Source organism: Pongo pygmaeus, chromosome 20 (genome assembly GCF_028885625.2).
Source record: "Pongo pygmaeus isolate AG05252 chromosome 20, NHGRI_mPonPyg2-v2.0_pri, whole genome shotgun sequence".
In the NCBI taxonomy this organism is placed as follows: Eukaryota; Metazoa; Chordata; class Mammalia; order Primates; family Hominidae; genus Pongo; species Pongo pygmaeus.
In genome coordinates, this window is record NC_072393.2 from 4,690,001 (window position 1) to 4,710,662 (window position 20,662).

General features: G+C 50.2%; 1 protein-coding gene across 7 annotated transcripts; it reads left to right on the top strand.

Annotated features, from left to right (window-relative positions):
• Positions 1 to 39: 39 nt before the first annotated feature.
• LOC129021212 (putative uncharacterized protein encoded by MIR7-3HG) lies at positions 40 to 3,933 on the top strand. Of its 7 annotated transcripts, none has more exons than XR_008495969.2 (6): positions 40 to 547; positions 662 to 1,137; positions 1,465 to 1,601; positions 1,728 to 1,829; positions 1,909 to 1,994; positions 3,509 to 3,912. XR_008495969.2 is itself a non-coding variant. In XM_054466407.2 (3 exons), the coding sequence occupies exons 1-3, from the start codon at positions 612 to 614 to the stop codon at positions 3,679 to 3,681; spliced, it is 387 nt and encodes a 128-aa protein (XP_054322382.1). In that variant the 5' UTR covers positions 56 to 611; the 3' UTR covers positions 3,682 to 3,933. The 7 variants fall into 7 exon arrangements, 1 of the variants encoding a protein (XP_054322382.1); XR_008495966.2 differs by having other exon boundaries at positions 1,926 to 1,994; XR_008495964.2 differs by having other exon boundaries at positions 1,926 to 1,994; positions 3,541 to 3,654.
• The last annotated feature ends 16,729 nt before the right edge of the window (positions 3,934 to 20,662 follow it).

The following is a 20,662-nucleotide window of genomic DNA, read 5'->3' on the forward strand; positions in this document are numbered from 1 at the left end:
TTTGAGTTAAGGAATCAAAAGCTTCTGGCTTAAGTCCCACCTCTGCCCCAGAGTCTTCTGAGCTGTCCATTTTCACAGACGTCAGTTGCCCTAGGTGGAACTGGACTTTAATATTCTCCACATCCCTTATTTTTTCCCAAAACAGTTTACCAGCTTTTTCTTTCCTGAACCAGGAGCAATAGCAAAAATTGGGAATGGGAAGAAACAGGTACCAGCCAGGACACCTGAACCAACTTGGAGCTCAGGAACCCAGGAGGGGACTGGAAAGAGTGGGGAGACTCCGTGGTCCACAATGAATGCTCCTTCCCCATCCAAAAAAATCCCCTAGCCCAGTTTTTGGGCAGGTGCCAGACTTTTATTCTGAAGCGTGGGCCACAACCTATGAGGTAATCTTTGGAGCTTCATTCTGAGGCGGAATCCCATTGGCCAGTTGGGGAAGCTCCTCCCAGGATTCCTGGCGCTCCGCCTTCCCCGAAGCCTATAAAAGCGCAGGTCCCCGCCTCGGCAGCCGCGGGACACCTGCATCTGCCAACAAGACTGGAAGCAGGTGAGGCACACAGAGGGGGAGGCCCGCAGCTGCGTGGGAGGAGGGGTGGTCTGAGGGACGTGGGATGCCGGGAATGAGGCTGGTTTGCAGGTTGGCGCATGGACATTTTCCCAGAGAGGGACAGAGACGGCGAAGTTTGACGGTCTGGAAAGCAGAGACCAGCAGGGCTGACTGCTTGGGAGGTAAGTTCTGGGGACATGGTACAGGGTGAGGAGCAGGTATCAGTGCTAGTTGCGACCCCTCTGTGTCTCCCCCCCGCCACCCCATTGCCATTCTGAAACTCCCCAGGAAGAAGCTAGGAGGGGAAATAAATTGAGTGGGGGTGGGGTTTCCCAAGAATCGGAGGAACCGAGAACGAAGAGGGGTGGAGGAACCGGGAAAGAGAGAGAGGAAAATCAAGTTTCCTTCAGCACGAGGGACAGCTCTCCACTGACCGAAGGAGGAGAATGCTATTTATTTCAGCACCAAGTATCCGGACAGCGCCTCTCGGGAGGTCCGAGAAGAGAACCGCGGTCTGTTTCAGCACCGGGGCTCAGGACAGTTCCCAGAGGGCTCCGTTTCGGCTCCAGAACCCTGGACAGCTCCCCCAGGTAACGGGAGAGCCCTTTGACCCTGATTTTGCAGGGGAAGGACGACAGAGGGTGGTCTGAGGTGCCTGGCATTTCTGGAGACCTGCCCCTCATGTAATGGATTTTTAAACAAAGTATTTTCCAGATAAGCACACACAGAAGTCTGCAATTTTCTTTTTTTTTCGAGACGGAGTCTTGCTCTGTCGCCCAGGCTGGAGTGCAGTGGCGCGATCTCGGCTCACTGCAACCTCTGCCTCCTGGATTCAAGGGATTCTCCTGCCTCAGCCTCCCGAGTATCTGGGATTACAGGCACATGCCACCATTCCCGGCTAATTTTTGTATTCTTAGTAGAGACGGGGTTTCACCATGTTGGCCAGGCTGGTCTCAAACTCTTGACCTCTTCATCCGCCTGCCTCAGCCTCCCAAAGCGCTAGGATTACAGGCGTGAGTCACTGCGCCTGGCCCAAGTCTGGAATTTTCAACAGGTAAGATGCCTCACTGGGGTAACAGGTGCCTGCTAAGATGACATTATGGTGTCCCTTCCAGACTTCGGTGAGAAACCTTGTGCCAAGCATTTTACACACATCATATCATGCCATCTTCAACCCTAGGACATGGGTGTCACTGTGCCCACGTGACATTTGGGGAACCCAAGGCCCTGAGAAAGGCAGAAAAATAACCCACGCAGGGGCTCTCAGCCCACAAATGAAGCTGTAAGTCAACCCCACCAGTCCAACTCCAAATCCCATGTCTCTGACGTGCCTGGGTGGGAGGTGGGCCCTTGGAGATCAGACCCTGTCTCTCTCCAGGAGAACCGGGAATGGAAAACAGGGAGGCAGTACAGAGGCAGGAAACTCAGGTGTCACAGCTTGGCTCAGGTGAGAAGGAGGAGCTGGGCCGGGGTCTCAGACATGGGGCAGAGGGTGGTGAAGAAGATTAGAGTGGCTGTGGTCTAGTGCTGTGTGGAAGACTAGTGATTTTGTTGTTCTGATGTACTATGACAACAAGTCACAGCCGGCCTCATAGCGCAGACTCCCTTCGACCTTCACCTTCAATGGGCTGGCCAATGGGGGAGAACCAGGGAGGTCGGGGAGGAATCGCTTCCACTCGGAGTAGGGGCTGGCTCACTCCAGGGGATACAGGCACAGGCAAAGGAGGGAAGCAAACAAGGACATACATCCTGTGCTCATACAGCCATGCACCATGTATGGGGTTGGTCACATCACTCGTACGCCCCCACAAGCCTGGAGATAGAACATACCTGACTCTAAACCCAAGACCTCTAACCACCTCATGGCGCTTTCCTGGGATACCCAATGAGGGAATGACATTTAAAGCCCTCCCTAGACCAGAGTTCTCAGGGTACTTTTCTATTAAAAAAAAAAATTTTTTTTTTTTGGCTGGGCGTGGTGGCTCACACCTGTCATCCCAGCACTTTGGGAGGCCAAGGCAGGTGGACCACTTGAGGCCAGGAGTTCAAGACCAGCCTGGACAACATGGTGAAACTCCATTTCTCCTAAAAATACAAAAATTGGCTGGACATTGTGGCGCACGCCTGTAGTCCCAACTACTCGGGAGGCTGAGGCATGGGAATCCCTTGAACCCAGGAGGCAGAGGCTGCATGACCCAAGATTGCACCACTGCACTCCAGCCTGGGCAACAGAGAGAGATTCTGTCTCAAAAAACAATTTTTTTTTTTTTTTTGTAAAGACATGGTCTCCTGCCTCAGCCTCTCAAAGTGCCAAGATTACAGGTGTGAGCCACCGAACCCAGCCTAAGGATACTTTTCAATAAAAGTTCCAGAAGTGGGCTGGGTGTGGGAGCTCACACCTATAATCCTAACATTTTGGGAGGATGAGATGGGAGGATTGCTTGAGCACAGGAGTTTGAAACCAGACTGGGCAATATAGTGAGACCCCGTGAGGTGACACATCCCTGTAGTCCCAACTACTTAGGAGGTGGGAGGAACACTTGAGCCTGGGAGGTCAAGGCTGCAGTGAGCCATGACTGCACCACCGCACTCCAGACTGGGCAACAGAACAACACCCTGTCTCAAAAAAAAAAAAAGTTTCAGAAAAGATTCTTTTCCTGTCTGCTACCCATCAGTGTCATGGGTCAATCATAGGCAAGCATGAACTTGTGCCTGGTGGTGACTTATGACATCATAAAGGCTCACCTCCTTGGCCAGGTGTGATGGCTCACACTTGTAATCCCAGCACTTTGGGAGGTGAAAGTGGGAGGATAGCTTGAGCTCAGGAGTTCAAGACCAGCCTGGGCAACATAGCAAGACCTTATCTCAATAAAAAATAATAAATAAATAAATAAGACTCACTCCCAATTCTCTGCAAGACCCTAATCAAGTGACAAACTCCACATGGTACCTGTTCTCCAGCCTCAGGGCTTTTGCCTTTGCTGTTCCTGCAGCTTGGAATGCACTCCCTCCACCTCCACCCAGAGCTCCCCACAACTGACCCTGCTTTCTTCTGCAAGCTCCATTTCATCAAGGGAAACGATCCTTATTGCCTCACCATTTCCCACATGAAGTCTGTATTGACATTCTCATAGACCTGGGATATTGTGTCTGCAGCACATAGTCCAATTATTTTCATGTTATCTACTGACAGCTCTATTTGTCTCCCTGTTACACTGTGAGCTCCGTGAGGGCAGAAACAATGTTTGTATTTTCACTGCTGTGTCCCCAGTGCCTGGTCCGGGGCCCGGCACACAGCAGGCATATAATAAGCATGTGTTGAATCAATAAAGGCATCAAAGAATAAACCAATACATCAATCAATAAATGAATGAATGGCCTCAGCACACACAGGAAGATCCTTCTTCTAGGTCTCCCCCAGAGAGACACCGGAGGGCAATGGTTGCTGGAGGTGTTTATTGGGGAAGCATAATTGAATTTGTGGACACTTAAGGGCTGGCCAGCCAACTCGTAGCCCCAAGAGAGAGAGCCAGGCTCATTTAATTAGCAATTACAAGGCATTGATTCCTCATTAGCTCTGGCAACCCTCGTCTCCGTCCTCAGCCCCAGACAAATGAAATCTTTCTCTCTCTCCCAGGAGTACTGCCTCAGTGGGTCCATTAACAAGCAGAGAAAATGAGATTAGAAGACACCTAAATGCCAGAGGCACTTTATGAATGGGCTGAGCAGAGGGAGGTTCAATGTCTGGGTTAGGTCTAATTGTGGGAGGTTTCCTGGTCTATTTAGAATTGCCCCCTGGGAATGCAAGGTCTTTCAGAAAGCAAAAGGCACACAGATATTGCCTTTTGGGGTCCTCAATGGAGGAGGACATTCTGCTATGGGTGTCTCCCAGTCACCCCAAATTAATCATTTCAAAGTGAACACTCAATCTGCCCAGCCCCTATCTTCCTCCCCCCACCTGCCCATGAATATGACAGTCCCTCTACATGCCCAAGACCCTCCCCTCGTCATCCACTCCCTATGGTCCCCAAGATGAGTCATTGTGCTCAAATCCATCCTCTCTCCTCCAGCCCTCTGCCTCCATGACCTCCACCTCCCTGCACATCCGGATCTCCTCACTGTCTCCCCTCCGAGCATACACACATGTGCAGCCTGTTCATTCTCTACATGCAGCGAGGGGACTTTCCAGAACACACATCTGACCAAGTTCCACTCCTGCCTGTCACCCTTCCAAGAGCCCCACTGACTGCAGAATAACGTTCAAATATCCGGTCTGGCGTGGTGGCTCACGCCTGCAGTCCCAGCACTTTGGGAGGCCAAGGCGGGTGGATCACTTGCACAGGACCACAGGCGTGTGCCACCACACCCAGCTAATTTTTATATTTTTAGTAGAGACGGAGTTTCACCATGTTGGCCAGGCTGACCTCAAGTGATCCACTCGCCTCAACCTCCCAAAGTGCTGGGATTACAGGCATGAGTCACTGAACCGGTCTGATTTTTTTCAGAGTCTCACTCTGTTGCCCAGGCTGGAGTGCAGTGGCATGATCTCGGTTCACTGCAACCTCTTCCTCCTGTTTTCAAGCAATTCTGTCGGCTCAGCCTCCTGAGCAGCTGGGATTACAGGCACGTGCCACCACACTTAGCTAATTTTTGTATTTTTAGTAGAGATGGGGGTCTCACCATGCTGGCACAGTTGGTCTTGAACTCCTGACCTCAAGTGATCTACCCACCTCGGCTTCCCAAAGTGCTGGGATTACAGGCGTGAGCCACTGTGCCTGGCCCTTATTGACTCTTTTTTTCTTTTCCTTTTTTTTTTTTTTTTTTTTGAGACAGAGTTTTGCTCTTGATGCCCAGGCTAGAGTGCAATGGCGCGATCTCAGCTCACCATAACCTCCGCCTCCCGGTTTCAAGTGATTCTCCCGCCTCAGCCTCCCAAGTAGCTGGGATTACAGGTATGTGCCACCACGCCCAGCTAATTTTGTATTTTTAGTAGAGACGGGGTTTCTCTATGTTGGTCAGGCTGGTCGCGAACTCCTGACCTCAGATCCGCCTGCCTCAGCCTCCCAAAGTGCTGGGATTACAGACGTGAGCCACCGCGCCTGGCCAGCTCTCATTGATTCTTATTAAAGCCACACTAACCTTTTATTTCCTCCCAAAGACCCCTGGGAACCCTCAGTTTTTCCTGGCAGTTTCATCTTTGTACCCCCCGCCTCCCCACACACATGCCTAGCTCAGTGCTGGCATCCAATATTCACTTTGGGCATAAATGCTTGTGCCTGAGCCTATCATCTTCATCAGACACAAACTCCTGGAGGCCACACAACCCTGCAAAGATGAGCCATTACCCACAGAGGTCCAACCACCTTACCACCCTCTCCCAGCCACCCCCAAGGACCCAGCTTGCAGCTGCCTGCTCAATGGCTTTAGAAACTAAAAAAGGTGAATGAGTTTCCATCACTGCCCTCCTGGGCTTTGCTGTTATGGCTGGTTAACTTGACAGAAGAACACATTATACTTCATTTCGTGCTGTTGTCTTGTTGGAAAAAAAGTGACAGCTGGGTGCAGTGGTGCACACTGTAGTCACAGCTACTCAGGAGAATTGCTTGAGCACAGGAGTTGGGGGCTACACTGAGCTATGATCGCCTCACTACACTCCAGCCTGAACAACAGAGCAAGACCCTCTTAAAAAATATGTGAGAGAGGGCGGGCATGATGGCTCATGCCTGTAATCCCAGCACTTTGGGAGGCCAAGGCAGGTGGATTGCTTGAGCTCAGGAGTTCAGGACCAACCTGGCCAACATGGTGAAACCCTGTCTCTACCAAAACTACGAAAAAAAAAAAAAAAAAGTCGAACATGGTGTCACGAGCCTGTAGTCCCAGCTTCTCAGGAGGCTGAGTGAGAGGATCGCCTGAGCTTGGGAGGCGGAGGTTTAAGTGAGCAGAGATCGCACCACTGCACTCCAGCCTGGGTGACAGAGTGAGACCCCATCTCAAAACAAAACAAAACAAAACAAAAAAAATGGGCATGATGGCTCATACCTGTAATCCCAGCACACTTTGGGAGGCCGAGGCAGGCGGATCACTAGGTCAGGAGATCAAGACCATCCTGGCTAACACGGTGAAACCCCGTCTCTACTAAAAATACAAAAAAAATTAGCTGGCCATGGTGGCATGAGCCTGTAGTCCCAGCTACTCGGGAGGCTGAAGCAGGAGAATTGCTTGAACCCAGGAGGCGGAGGTTGCAGTGAGCTGAGATCGTGCCACTGCACTCCAGTCTAGGCGATAGAGCGAGACTCTGTCTCAGAAAAAAAAAAAAAAAAAAAAGCGTGAGAGAGACCCCCTTCTACCCTGGCCACGAGCAATTAAATTATGATTTTAATCACCCAGAGTTAAGTGTCAGAATCCACAGGTTAGCCACGTGCAATGTCTCATGTCCTGTCATCCCAGCTACCCGGGAGGCTGAGGTGGGAGGATAGCTTGAGGTCAGGAGTTTCAGACCAGTTTGAGTCTTACTATGTTGTGGGCAACAGAGTAAGACTCCCCTCTCTTAAAAAAGAAAGAGGAGGCTGGGCACGATGGCTCATGCCTGTAATCTCAGCACTTTGGGAGGCCAAGGCGGGTGGATCACCTGAGGTCAGGAGTTTGAGACCAGCCTGGCCAACACAGTGAAACCTGAATCTATTAAAAATACAAAAATTAGCTGAGCATGGTGGCACACGCCTGTAATCCCAGCTACTTGAGAGGCTGAGGTGGGAGGATTCCTTTAACCAGGAAGGCGGAGGTTGCAGTGAGCCAAGATTGTGCCACTGCACCCCGGCCTGAGCAACAGCGAGAGTCCGTTTCAAAAAAAAAACAAAAGCAGTCACTCCTCATTCTTCTTCCCACACTCCAGCTCCTAGCAACCATTTATCTGATTTCTATCTCTCTGGATTGGCCTGTTCTGGACATGCCACAGAAATGGGATCACACACTGTGTGGCCTTTTGTGTCTGGCTTCTCCCACCTGAGCCTGACATCCTCAAGGTTCTTGTAGTCTGTGTCAGAGCCTCATTCCTTTTCATGGCTGAGTCATATTCCATTGCATGGATATACCACATTTTCCTTATCCAGACACTGTTTTGATGGCTTTAGACACATGATCTCCTGCGAGGTTGGTGGTCTTCTTGCACCCTATTTTACAGGAGAGGAAACTGAGGCCCAGAGAGGTCAAGCAAGTTGCTTGAGGTTGCACAGCTGCTGGTGGCATAGCCAGGACTTCAATCCAGGCAGTTTTATCTAGGGTCTGCAAGTTGAACCTCTACCTTCTACCCCTCTAACAGTTTAGTATTCAGAGACAATGTAGCAATTATTATCATTTTTTAAAAAATGGGGTCTCACTCTGTCGCCCAGGTTGGAGTGCAGTGGTGTAATCTTGGTCCACTGCAACTTCTGCCTCCCAGGTTCAAGCGATTATCCTGCCTCAGCCTCCCGAGTAGCTGGGTTACAAGCACCCATCACCACACTCTGCTAATTTTTGTATTTTTTAGTAGAGACGGGGTTTCACCATGTTGACCAGGCTGGTCTTGAACTCCTGACCTCAAGTGATCTGCCTGCCTCGGCCTCCCAAAGTGCTGGGATTATGGGCGTGAGCCACCGTGCCCAGCCCAATCCAGGCAGTTTGATCCAGTCTGCAAGTCGAACCCCTACCATCCACCCCTCTAACAGTTTGGTATTCAGAGACAATGTGGCAATTGTAATGTATCTCTCTGTCATTTTCCCAGGGAAGGATGCCAAGATGCAGACAGGAGCTTGTGGCGGTCACCCAGCGAATCATCCCCAGCTAGGGCTGGAACTGAAGCCTCAGGCTTGGGGAGGGGTCAGTTCAGAAACCTTGAGGGTCTTCTCTGACGCCTGCTCGGCTCCCTTGTGTATGTTTTGGAGGATTTTTTTGTAGGGAGGCAAGTGAAGGAGGAGGGCAGAACTTAAACGCTGCAACATTCAAGGGCTCAAACAGTAGTTGCCTCCCACCAGGGAGGGCAGGGGCCCGCCAGAGAGAGCCTTGATTATGTCCTGCACCTTAATGGGTCCTTCCTAAGAGAGTGGCTTTGGTTTCCATGACAACAAGCCGGCAGCATCAGAGCAAGATAGTGGAGTCTCCTCCCCCGACCCACAGCTGGTTCTGGAATCTCTACCCCTCTATCCCAGTCAGTCCAAATCGCAGGAATCCAGCTGTGGCTCAGCCCAAGACCAGAGGGGACAGCCATGCAGTGGACAGTGCCCCTTCTCTGTGGCCTGGCAGGGAGAGGACCCCTGGCCCTGCCCCACGCTGGTAAGGAAGAGATGAATGGACAGAAATAGCGTATGCCGGGCCTGGCACAGTGGCTTATGCCTGTAATCCCGCACTTTGGAAGGCCGAGGCAGGCAGATCACTTGAGGCCCAGAGTTCAAGATCAGTCTGGCCAACATGGTAAAACCCCGTCTCTACTAAAAATACAAAAACTAGCCAGGTATGATGACATGCACCTGTAATCCCAGCTACTCGGGAGGCTGAGGCAGGAGAATCTCTTTAACCCGGGAGGCAGAGGTTGCAGTGAGCTGAGATCGTGCTATTGTACTCCAGCCTGGGCAATAAGAGCAAAACTCCATCTTGAAAAAAAAAAAAAAGCTACAGCCAGGAAGGGAGCAGTGGCTCATGCCTGTAACCCCAGCACTTTGGGAAGCCAAGGAGGGATGATTGCTTGAGGCCAGGAGTTCAAGATCAGCCTGGGCGACATGGCAAGACCATGCCTCACCAATAAGTAAATAAATAAAAAATTAGTTGGGTGTGGTGGCACATGCCTATTGTCCCAGCTACTTGGGAGGCTGAGGAAGGAGGACTGTTTGAGCCCAGGAGAAGGAGGCTGCAGTGAGCCATGATTGTGCCACTGCACTCCAGCCTGGGCAACAGAACAAGCCCCTGTCTCAAAATAACAGCAACAAAACAAACAAACAAAACAAAACAAGATAAAACACTCTACAGCTAACAGTACACTTAATGGTACAAGACTGAATGCTTTCCCCCTAGAATGGGACTAAGACAGAGACGTCCAGCTCTGTAGCCCAGGCTGAAGTGCAAGGGTGTGATCTCAGCTCACTGAAACCTCGACCTCCTGGGTTCAAGCAATTATTGTGCACCAGCCTCCCATGTAGCTGGGATTACAGGTGTGCACCACCACACCTGGCTAATTTTTGGGGGGTAATTTTAGTAGAGACAAGGTTTTGACATGTTGGTCAGGCTGGTCTCAAACTCCTGGCCTCAAGTGATCTGCCCACCTCAGTTTCCCAAAGTGCTGGGATTACAGATGTGAGCCACCATGCCCAGCCGACTCTCATCATTTCCTTCTTTCTTTTTTCTTTCTTTCTCTTTCTTTCTTCCTTTCTTTCTTTCTTTCTTTCCTTCCTTCCTTCCTTCCTTCTCTTTCTTTTTCTCTTCCTTCCTTCCTTCTCTTTTTCTCTTCCTTCCTTTCTTTTTTTTTTTTGACAAAATCTCACTCTGTCGCCTAGACTGGAGTACAGTGGCGCTATCTTGGCTCACTGAAACCTCCGCCTCCCGGATTCAAGTGATTCTCATGCCTCAGCCTCCCTAGCAGCTGGGATTATAGGCACCCACCACCACGCCTGGCTAATTTTTGTATTTTGGTAGAGATGGGGTTTTACCATGTTGGCCAAGCTAGTCTCAAACTCCTGACCTCAGGTGATCCACCTGCCTAGGCCTCCCAAAGTGCTGGAATTACAGGCGTGAGCCACCACATCCAGCTGCCACTTCTATTCAATATTGTATTGGAGGTTCTAGCCAGTGCATAAGAAAAAAACAAAAAGTAAAGGCATCCACATCGCAAAGAAGTAAAACTGTGTTTATTCATGGGTGCCATGGTTGTCTATGTAGAAAATATTACAGAATCTACAAAAGGTTGCAGGCTCCAAGAACAATATAAAACATATATACTAGTAACAATCTTTCAGAAATTGAAATTAGGCTAGGCATGGTGGCTCATGCCTGTAATCTCAGCACTTTGGGAGGCCAAGGCAGGCAGATCACGAGGTCAGGAGATTGAGCCCATCCTGGCTAACACGGTGAAACCCCGTCTCTACTAAAAATACAAAAAATTAGCCAAGTGTGGTGGCAGGCGCCTGTAGTCCCAGTTACTTGGGAGGCTGAGAGAGGAGAATGGCTTGAACCCGGGAAGCGGAGGTTGCAGTGAGCCGAGATGGTGCCACTGCACTCCAGCCTGGGCTGGATCTCGGCTCACTGCAAGCCGATCTTGGCTCACTGCAAGCTCCGCCTCCCGGGTTCACGCCATTCTCCTGCCTCAGCCTCCCGAGTAGCTGGGACTACAGGTGCCCGCCACCACGCCCGGCTAATTTTTTGTATTTTCAGTAGAGACGGGGTTTCACTGTGTTAGCCAGGATGGGCTCAATCTCCTGACCTCGTGATCACCCGCCTCGGCCTCCCAAAGTGCTGGGATTACAGGCATGAGCCACCGTGCCCAGCCAAAAGACAGGGTCTTGCTATGTTGCCCAGGCTGGTCTGTAACTCCTGGGCTCAAGTGATCCTCCCACCTTTGTCCACCAAAAGTGCTGGGATTTCAGGTGTGAGCTACTGTGCCCAGCCAGGGACCTCATCTTTGATGGAGAATTTCCCTAAAATGCTCCTTTTTTTAAATAGGGTCTCACTCTGTAGCTTGGGCTGGAGTGCAGTGGCATGATCATGGCTCACTGCAGCCTTGACTTCCTGGGCTCAAGAGATCCTGTTGCCTCAGCCTCCCAAGTAGCTAACTATAGGCACGCACCACCATGCCGAGCTAATTTTGTTATTTTTTGTAGAAATGGAGTATCACTATGTTGCCCAGGCTGGTCTCAAACTCCTAGGCTCAAGTGATCCTCCTGCCTTGGCCTCCCAAAGTGTTGGGATTACAGGCATGAGCCACCACGCCCAGCCAAAATGCTGTCTTATGAGCAAGGGATGTCAATACAATATCGAATGTACCATACCTGCCAGGTTGTCCATCCTCTGCATTTTTGGTGCTGTCTCTTCCTTCCACCTGTGTGATATTCTTAAAACACCCACAGTCGGGCGCGGTGGCTGCCGGGCGCGGTGGCTCACACCTGTAATCCCAGCACTTTGGGAGGCCGAGGTGGGCCGATCACGAGGTCAGGAGATCGAGACCATTCTGGCTAACACGGTGAAACCCAGTCTCTACTAAAAATACAAAAAATTAGCCAGGCGTGGTGGCGGGTGCCTGTAGTCCCAGCTACTCACAAGGCTGAGGCGGGAGAATGACGTGAACCCGGGAGGCAGAGCTTGCAGTGAGCCGAGATCACGCCACTGCCCTCCAGCCTGGGCAAGAGAGCAAGACTTCATCTCAAAACAACAACAACAACAACAACAAAACCATCCACAAACATCTAACTCTGTTTTCTTGTGAAGATCCGATTCTCTCCCCTTGAAAGTGGGCTAGACTTGGCAAATACGATGTGGCGGAGGTGACACTATGACTTCTGAGGCTGCATGATAAGAGGTGATACGATACAGCTGCTGCCTGTTTCTCTCTCTGGAGGCTTGCTCCTGGGACCTAGCAGCCACCTTGTGAGGAAGCTCAAGCTACATGGAGGTGTTCCTGCCGGCAGTCCCAGTTGAGGTCCTTCAAGATGACTCCAACCCCAGCCTCCTTCTGACTTGAACCACATAAGAACTGCCCCCAGTGAGAACTGTCTAGCACAGTCCACTCTCAGAACCATGACAAGTAATAATAATAGGTTGTTGTTTATGTCACTAACCTTGAGGTCATTTGTTAAGTCAACTTAGGTATCTAGAGCAATCTGGAGCATTTGTTTCTTCCAAAGCTCTACCTAAAAAAAAATCCCTGTCCAGGCTGGGCACAGTGGCTCATGCCTGTAATCCCAGCACTTTGGGAGGCTGAGGCGGGTGGATCACATGGTCAGGAGATCGAGACCATCCTGGCTAACATGGTGAAACCCTGTCTCTACCAAAAATACAAAAAATTACCTGGGCGTGATGGCAGGTGCCTGTAGTCCCAGCTGCTCGGGAGGCTGAGGCAGGAGAATGGCGTGAACCTGGGAGGTGGAGGTTGCAGTGAGCCAAGATTGCACCACTGCACTCCAGCCTGGGTGACAGAGCAAAACTCCATCTCAAAAAAAAAAAAAATTCCCTGTCCATACTTGAAGACCTAGCCTCATTCATGAAGTATCTCCCAGCTTCCTCCTTCCCTCCCCAGCCAGATACAATCCATTCATTCTCGAGCTCCTGCATCCCCAACCACACAGTCTAACTTGAGTTATTCTCCTCCCATCAGATTCTGGGCTCTTGAGAACAACATCTGCTTGTTTACTGCTATATAACCAGGATCCAGCATGCAGCCCAGCACATAGCAGGTGCTAAGAATATAAATAAATGTGGCTGAATGTATAAATGAATGAAGAAATGAAACAAAGATACATACTAATGCCTTCAGGCTGTGCTACATTATATAAATCTATCTAGTCCCTTCAGGGAGTGGGAGACACACTGAGACTGTTTCTTAGAAACTAAACCATGGCATATTTTCCCAATGAACAGACAGTTCCCCGGAGAGGAAACAGACATCGTAAACAAACTCTTGGGGAACTGTGTGATTTGGTTAGTAATTATAGACAGGCAAATTAAAGCTACCAGCTAGCACATGGCACAATTCCAGTTACTATTACTGCACCACAGATGACCCCAAAATGTTCAGGCTTAAAACAATCATCATGGCTGGGCAGAGTGGCTCACGCCTGTAATCCTAGCACTTTGGGAGGCTGAGGTGGGTGGATCGCTTGAGCTCAGGAGTTTGAGACCAGCCTGGGCAACATAGTGAAACACCGTCTCTACACAAAAATACAAAAATTAGCTGGGCATGGTGGCACAGGCCTGTAGTCCCAGGTACTTGGAAGGCTGAGGTGGGAGGATTGCTTGAACCCAGGAGGCAGAGGTTGCACTGAGCTGAGATCGCGCCACTGTACTCCAGCCTGGGCAACAGAGACAGACCCTGTCTTTTTTTTTTTTTTTTTAATGATTTTCTTATATTTTATGGATTCTGTAGGTCAGGAGTTTGGGGCAGGGCTCCACTGGGAAGGCAGCCATTTGCCCAAGCCAAGGAGAGAGGCCTCAAGATAAATCAATCTTCCCCATATCTTTTTTTTAAGTCAGGGTCTTGCTCTGTCACCCAGGCTGGAGTGCAGTGGTGCGATCATAGCTCACTGCAGCCTCCATCTCCTGGGGTCAAGATACATCGCTGTACCTGGCTAACTTTTTAAATTTTTCATAGAGACGGGGTCTCGCTCTGTCGCCCAGGCTGAAGTGCAGTGGCACGATCTCGGCTCACTGCAACCTCTGCCTCCCGGGTTCAAGCAATTCTCCTGCCTCAGCCTCCTGAGTAGCTGGAACTACAGGCGTGCACCACCACACCCAGATAATTTTTGTATTTTGAGTAGACACAGGGTTTCACCGTGTTGGCCAGGATGGTCTTGATCTCTTGATCTTGTGATCTGCCCGCCTCAGCCTCCCAAAGTGCTGGGATTACAGGTGTGAGCCACCGAGCCCAGTCTTGCTTTTTTTTTTTTTTGAGATGGAGTCTCATTCTGTTGCCCAGGCTGGAGTGCAGTGGCAAGATCTCGGCTCACTGCAGCCTCCACCTCCCAGGTTCAAATGATTCTCCTGCCTCAGCTTCCTGAGTACCTGGGATTACAGGCGTGTGCCACCATGCACAGCTAATTTTTGTATTTTTAATAGAGATGGGGTTTCACCATGTTGACCAGGCTGGTCTCGAACTTCTGACTTCAGGTGATCTGCCCGCCTCAGCCTCCCAAAGTGCTGGGATTACAGGAGCGAGCTACCGTGCCCAGCCGAGACCAGTGTTCTAAGTGAAGTAACTAGTAATGAAAAAGCAAATACTGTGTATTCTCACTTATAAGTGGGAGCTAAGCTATGGGTTTGCAAAGGCATACAGAGTGATATAATGGGTGGGACACCGTGACTCACACCTGGAATCCCAGCACTTTGGGAGGAGAAAGAGGGAGGACCATTTGAGCTCAGGAGTTTGAGACCAGCCTGGGCAATATAGCAAGACCCCACAAGCATCTAAAAAAAATTAGCTGGGTATTGTGGTATATGCCTCTAGTCCCAGCTACTCAGGAGGCTGAGGCGGGAGGGTCACTTGAGCTCAGGAGTTCAAGCCTGCAGTGAGCTATGATTGCACCACTGCACTCCAGCCCGGACAACAAAGCAAGACCTTATCTCAAAAAATAAAAATTTAAATTAAAAAAAATGGTATAATGGACAGTGGAGACTCAGAAGTGGGGAGGGAGTGGAGAGTGAGGGATAAAAAGCTACATACTGGGGCCAGACGCTGTGGCTCACACTTGTAATCCCAGCACTTTGGGAGGCCGAGGCAGGTGGATTGCCTGAGGTCAGGAGTTTGAGACCAGCCTGGCCAACATGGTGAAACCCTGTCTCTACTAAAAATACAAACATTAGCAAGGCATGGTGGCAGGCGCTTGTAATCCCAGCTACTTGGGAGGCTGAGGCAGGAGAATCACTTAGCCCAGCAGCTGGAGGTTGCAGTGAGCTGAGATCTTGCCACTGCCCTCCAGCCTGGGCAACAGAGCAAGACTCTGTCTTAAAAAAAAAAAAAGAAAGAAAAGAAAAAAGAAAAGAAAAGAAAAACAAAGCAAAACAAGAAAACTACGTATTGGGTACAATGTACTCTACTTGAGTAATGGGTGTGCTAAAATCCCAGGCTTCACCACTATCCAATTCATCCATGTAACCAAAAACAACTTGTACCCCAAAAGCTATTGAAATTTTTAAATTTGTTTTTGTTTTTGTTTTGTTTTGTTTTTGAGATGGAGTCTCACTCTGTTGCCCAGTCTGGAGTGCAGTGGTGCGATCTCGGCTCACTGCAAGCTCCGCCTCCCGGGTTCACGCCATTCTCCTGCCTCAGCCTCCCGAGTAGCTGGGACTACAGGCGCCCGCCACCGCGACCGGCTATTTCTTTTTTTGTATTTTTAGTAGAGACGAAGTTTCACCATGTTAGCCAGGATGGTCTCGATGTCCTGACCTCGTGATCCGCCCGCCTTGGCCTGCCAAAGTGCTGGGATTACAGGCGTGAGCCACCGCGCACAGCCTTAAATGTTTTTTTAAGGGTCCGTTTTGTTTTATTTTGCTCCCTGGTCTAGCTCAGCTCCGGAATCAGTGCAGACACGCAATATCCTCTCAGTAGATATTTATGGAATAAATAAATCTGTCTCATCTTTGGCATTGCTATGATGGGGTCTATTTTGTCTTTTTCTCTATTTATCCGCATGTTTAAAATATGTTTTTATTAAAAAACAACGGAAGTCACCTTAGGATGAAAGCGCCCCCCCTCCCAACCCCCCGGTGGGGTTTGGCACATCCCTCGCTGTCCCCATCACCTCCCTGGCCCGTGCAGGTGGCCTGGCCGTGGTTCTGCACGGGCCGCCGCGTTTAGGCGGCGCTGCAGCTAATGACACCCCGCAGTGTGTGCCTGGCTGGCCGCCCGAGATGTGCCTGTGCATGGCATGGGGACGTTTGCAAGCCTGGATCCTGGCGCGGGGGCAGGTAGCGGGAGAACAGGCACGCAGATGGCAGAGGGGCTGGGGCGGGGACGCTCGCCTGGCGTGGGCCACAGTCACGACCCATTCGTAGCCCCCACTGTGTCTCTTCATAGTTGCATCCTTGGAAACCGGCGGGGCTGCAGGAAAAAATTTAAAAATCAGATGAAAGAAAATAAAGCAGTGGAGACCTCCAGAATGTGCCAGCACTACGGAATAGCAGTGGTGCAGTGGTTACAATGTGCTTCCTGGGGTGATGACTTTATTCATTCCACAGATATTTATTATTATTATTATTATTTGAGATGGAGTTTTGCTCCTGTTGCCCAGACTGGAGTGCAATGGCGCGATCTCCTCCCACCACAACCTCTGCCTCCCGGGTTCAAGCGATTCTTGTGCCTCAGCCTCCGGAGTAGCTGGGATTACAGGCATGCGCCGTCATGCCTGGTTAATTTTTGTATTTTTAGTAGAGACGGGGTTTCTCCATGTTGGTCAGGCTGGTCTCGAACTCCTGACCTCAGGGGATCCACCCACCTCAGCCTCTCAAATTGCTAGGATTACAGACGTGAGCCACCGCACCCAGTTTCCACAGATATTTGTTGAGCACCTACTCTGTTCTAGAAACAGGAACGCAGCAGTGAACACGACAGAGAAGAGTTCCTGAACAAACATTCTAAATTTGTAAATTATACAGCAGGGTAGGTTGGAAAGTGATGTATGCTATGGGGGGAAAAATAGGCTGAAAAGATCGTTCCACCTCGGCCTCCCAAAATAGTGGGATTCTAGGTGTGAGCCACAGTGCTCAGCCTTAAGTTTCAATATTGGCCATGATTAACAACTGGTTGGAAAAAAAAAATCCTGAAAATGTAATGATCAGCTCTTGTGAGTCAGTACACACCAACATCTGCACACACCAACATCTGCACACACCAACATCTGCACACTCTGGAGGGGCAAATTCTGTTTTGTTTGTTTTGTTTTGTTTTGTTCAGACGGAGTCTCTCTGTCGCCCAGGCTGGAGTTCAGTGGCATGATCTTGGCTCACTGCAACTTCTCAGGGAGTTGGAAGGAGGGAGGAGGTTGGAGGGAGGAGGTTAGAGGGAGGAGGTTGGAAGGAGTAGGTTGGAGAGAGGGAGTAGGTTGGAGGGAGGGAGGAGGTTGGAGGGAGGGAGGAGGTTGGAGGGAGGGAGGAGGTTGGACGGAGGAGGTTGGAGGGAGGGAGGAGGTTGGAGGGAGGAGGTTGCAGGGAGGAGGTTGGAGGGAGGGAGGAGGTTGGAGGGAGGGAGGAGGTTGGAGGGAGGGAGGAGGTTGGAGGGAAGAGGTTGGAGGGAGGGAGGAGGTTGGAGGGAGGAGGTTGGAGGGAGGGAGGAGATTGGAGGGAGGAGGTTGGAGGGAGGAGGTTGGAGGGAGAGAGGAGGTTGGAGGGAGGAGGTTGGAGGGAGGGAGGAGGTTGGAGGGAGGAGGTTGGAGGGAGGAGGTTGGAGGGAGGGAGGAGGTTGGAGGGAGGGAGGAGGTTGGAGGGAGGGAGGAGGTTGGAGGGAGGGAGGAAGTTGGAGGGAGGGAGGAGGTTGGAGGGAGGATGTTGGAGGTGGGAGGTTTGCTGATTTTTAACATTTGCCCATTTCCCATGGTGTAAATATTCAGGCCAAGAATGATTTCCAGCTACCACCAGGGAGCCATAGAACAGGGCATGGGGGGCCGGACGCGGTGGCTCACACCTGTAATCCTAGCACTTTGGGAGGCTGAGGCTGGTGGATCACAAGGTCAAGAGATACAGACCATCCTGGCCAACATGGTGAAATCCCACATCTACTAAAAATACAAAAATTAACTGGGTGTGGTGGTGTGTGCCTGTAGTCCCAGTTACTCGGGAGGCTGAGGCAGGAGAATCGTTTGAACCCAGGAGGCGGAGGTTGCAGTTAGCCGAGATCACACCCCTGCACTCCAGCCTGGCAACACAGCAAGACCCCGTCTCAAAAAACAAACAAATAAAAAAGAACAGGATAGTGGGAAGGAACGTGCAGGGGGACCCCAGCACACAGTATCCCAGTACCACTGGGCAGGTGTGGTCTACTTAAATAACCAGGAAACATAGAACATAGTAGGACATAGTAACAAAAATAGTGAATTTGTGAGCATTTGTTATTTGTTACCTTTGTTTTTGTTGTTGTTGTGTTTTGGGTTTTGTTTTGTTTTGTTTTGTTTGAGATGGAGTCTCACTCTGTTGCCCAGGCTGGAGTGCAGTGGCGCCATCTCGGCTCACTGCAAGCTCTGCCTCCCGGGTTCATGCCATTCTCCTGCCTCAGCCTCCCGAGTAGCTGGGACACAGGCACCCGCCGCAACCCCCAGCTAATTTTTTTGTATTTTTAATAGAGACAGGGTTTCACCATGTTAGCCAGGATGGTCTCGATCTCCTGACCTTGTGATCCGCCCGCCTCGGCCTCCCAAAGTGCTGGAATTACAGGCGTGAGCCACCGCACCCGGCCCAGTTTTATTTGTTTGTTTGTTTTGTTTTTTGACAGAGTCTCACTCTGTCTCCCAGGCTGGAGTGCAGTGGTGCCATCTTGGCTCACCACAACCTCCGCCTCCCCGGTTCCAGCCATTCTCCTGCCTCAGCCTCCCGAGTAGCTGGGAATGCAGGCACCCGCCACCATGCCCAGCTAATTTTTCTATTTTTAGTAGAGACGGCGTTTCACCATGTTGGCAAGGTGGGTCTTGAACTCCTGACCTCAAGTGATCCGCCTGCCTTGGGCTCCCAAAGTGCTGGGATTGCAGGATTGAGCCACCACACTTGGCCTACAAAACACTTTTTTTATTTTTTATTTTTATTTATTATTATTATTTTTGAGACAGAGTCTCGTTCTGTCACCTAGGCTGGCATGCAGTGGCGCGATCTCGGCTCACTGCAACCTCTGTCTCCCAGGTGCAAGCAATTCTCCTGCCTCAGCCTCCTGAGTAGTTGGGATTACAGGCGCCCGCCACCACGCCAGCTAATTTTTATAGTTTTAGTAGAGATGGCGTTTCTCCATGTTGGCCAGGCTGGTCTCGAACTTCTGACCTCAGGTGATCCTCCTGCCTCAGCCTCCCAAAGTGCTGGGATTACAGACGTGAGCCACCGCACCTGGCCACAAAGCACTTTTAGACATGTTTGCTCTCTCACACTCCTGTATTCTCATTTTATAGATGAGAAAGCTACGTTCAGGGAGCTTGGGCCACTGTCCAAAGCCATGCAGCTATTTGGCTGTGGACTTGGTTGTTGAATCCAGGAATTCAGCTTTTAGAATTAACCTCTTGTCTGTGTTGAGAGGCAAATGGTTCATAAAGTATGTTCACTCAAAACGCTTAGCCTCCCTACGGTGCCAAATACTATAACAGGCAAAAAGAGTGTCCCGGGGGTTGACCAAAGTCCATCTGGCTGGAGCTTCTCATGCCCCTAAATGGTCTTATGGCCAGTCCCAGGTGCACTGTGGAAGTCTCAATAGTAGACATTTAACATGCAACTTTAAGCTGCTGTCCTATTATTGGACCACACTCCCTTTAATTTTTTTAAATAAATCCTGTAATTGCTTTGTGGAAAGAACAATTATATTGCAAGACGTTGCCATCTGTGGAAGGACATTAAAATACAATGAAGTGGCCAGGCATGGTGGCTCATGCCTGTAATCCCAGCACTTTGGGAGGCCGAGGCGGGTGGATCACTTAAGGCCAGGAGTTTCAGACCAGCCTCGCCAACACGGTGAAACCCCATTTCCACTAAAAATACAAAAATTAGCTGGGTGTAGTGGCGCGCGCTTGTGGTCCCAGCTACTTGGGAAGCTGAGGCAGGAGAATCACTTGAACCTGGGAGGTGGAGGTTGCAGCAAGCCAAGATCACACCACTGTACTCCAGCCCAGGCGTCAAGAATGAAACTCCATCTCCCCCCCCCCGCCCAAAAAAAAAAACAACTTCAGGGTGTGTGTATGTATATTTCAAATGGTTGAATTGTTCATTAAAAACATTTCAAATATGCCATGAAATCCTATTTGGAGGCATTTCTTCATGTTGCAACACACATGAGAAAGCATCAAAAAAGAATTGGTGGCCGGGTGAGGTGGCTCACGCCTGTAATCCCAGCGCTTTGGGAGGCTGAGGCAGGCGGATCATGAGGTCAAGAGTTCGAGACCAGCCTGACCAACATGGAGAAACCCCGTCTCTACTAAAAATACAACATTAGCCAGGCGTGGTAGCACATGCCTGTAATCCCAACTACTTGGGAGGCTGAGGCAGGAGAATTGCTTGAACCCAGGAGGTGGAGGTTGTGGTGAGCCAAGATCGCAACATTGCATTCCAGCCTGGACAATGAGAGTGAAACTCCGTCTCAAAAAAAAAAAAAAAAAAAAAGAAAAAGAAAAAGAAAAAAACAACAACAAAAAAGAATGCTTACACTCATAGGCATTACCCAAGAGAAATGAAAACATATTTCCACACAAAGACCTGTACGCAGAA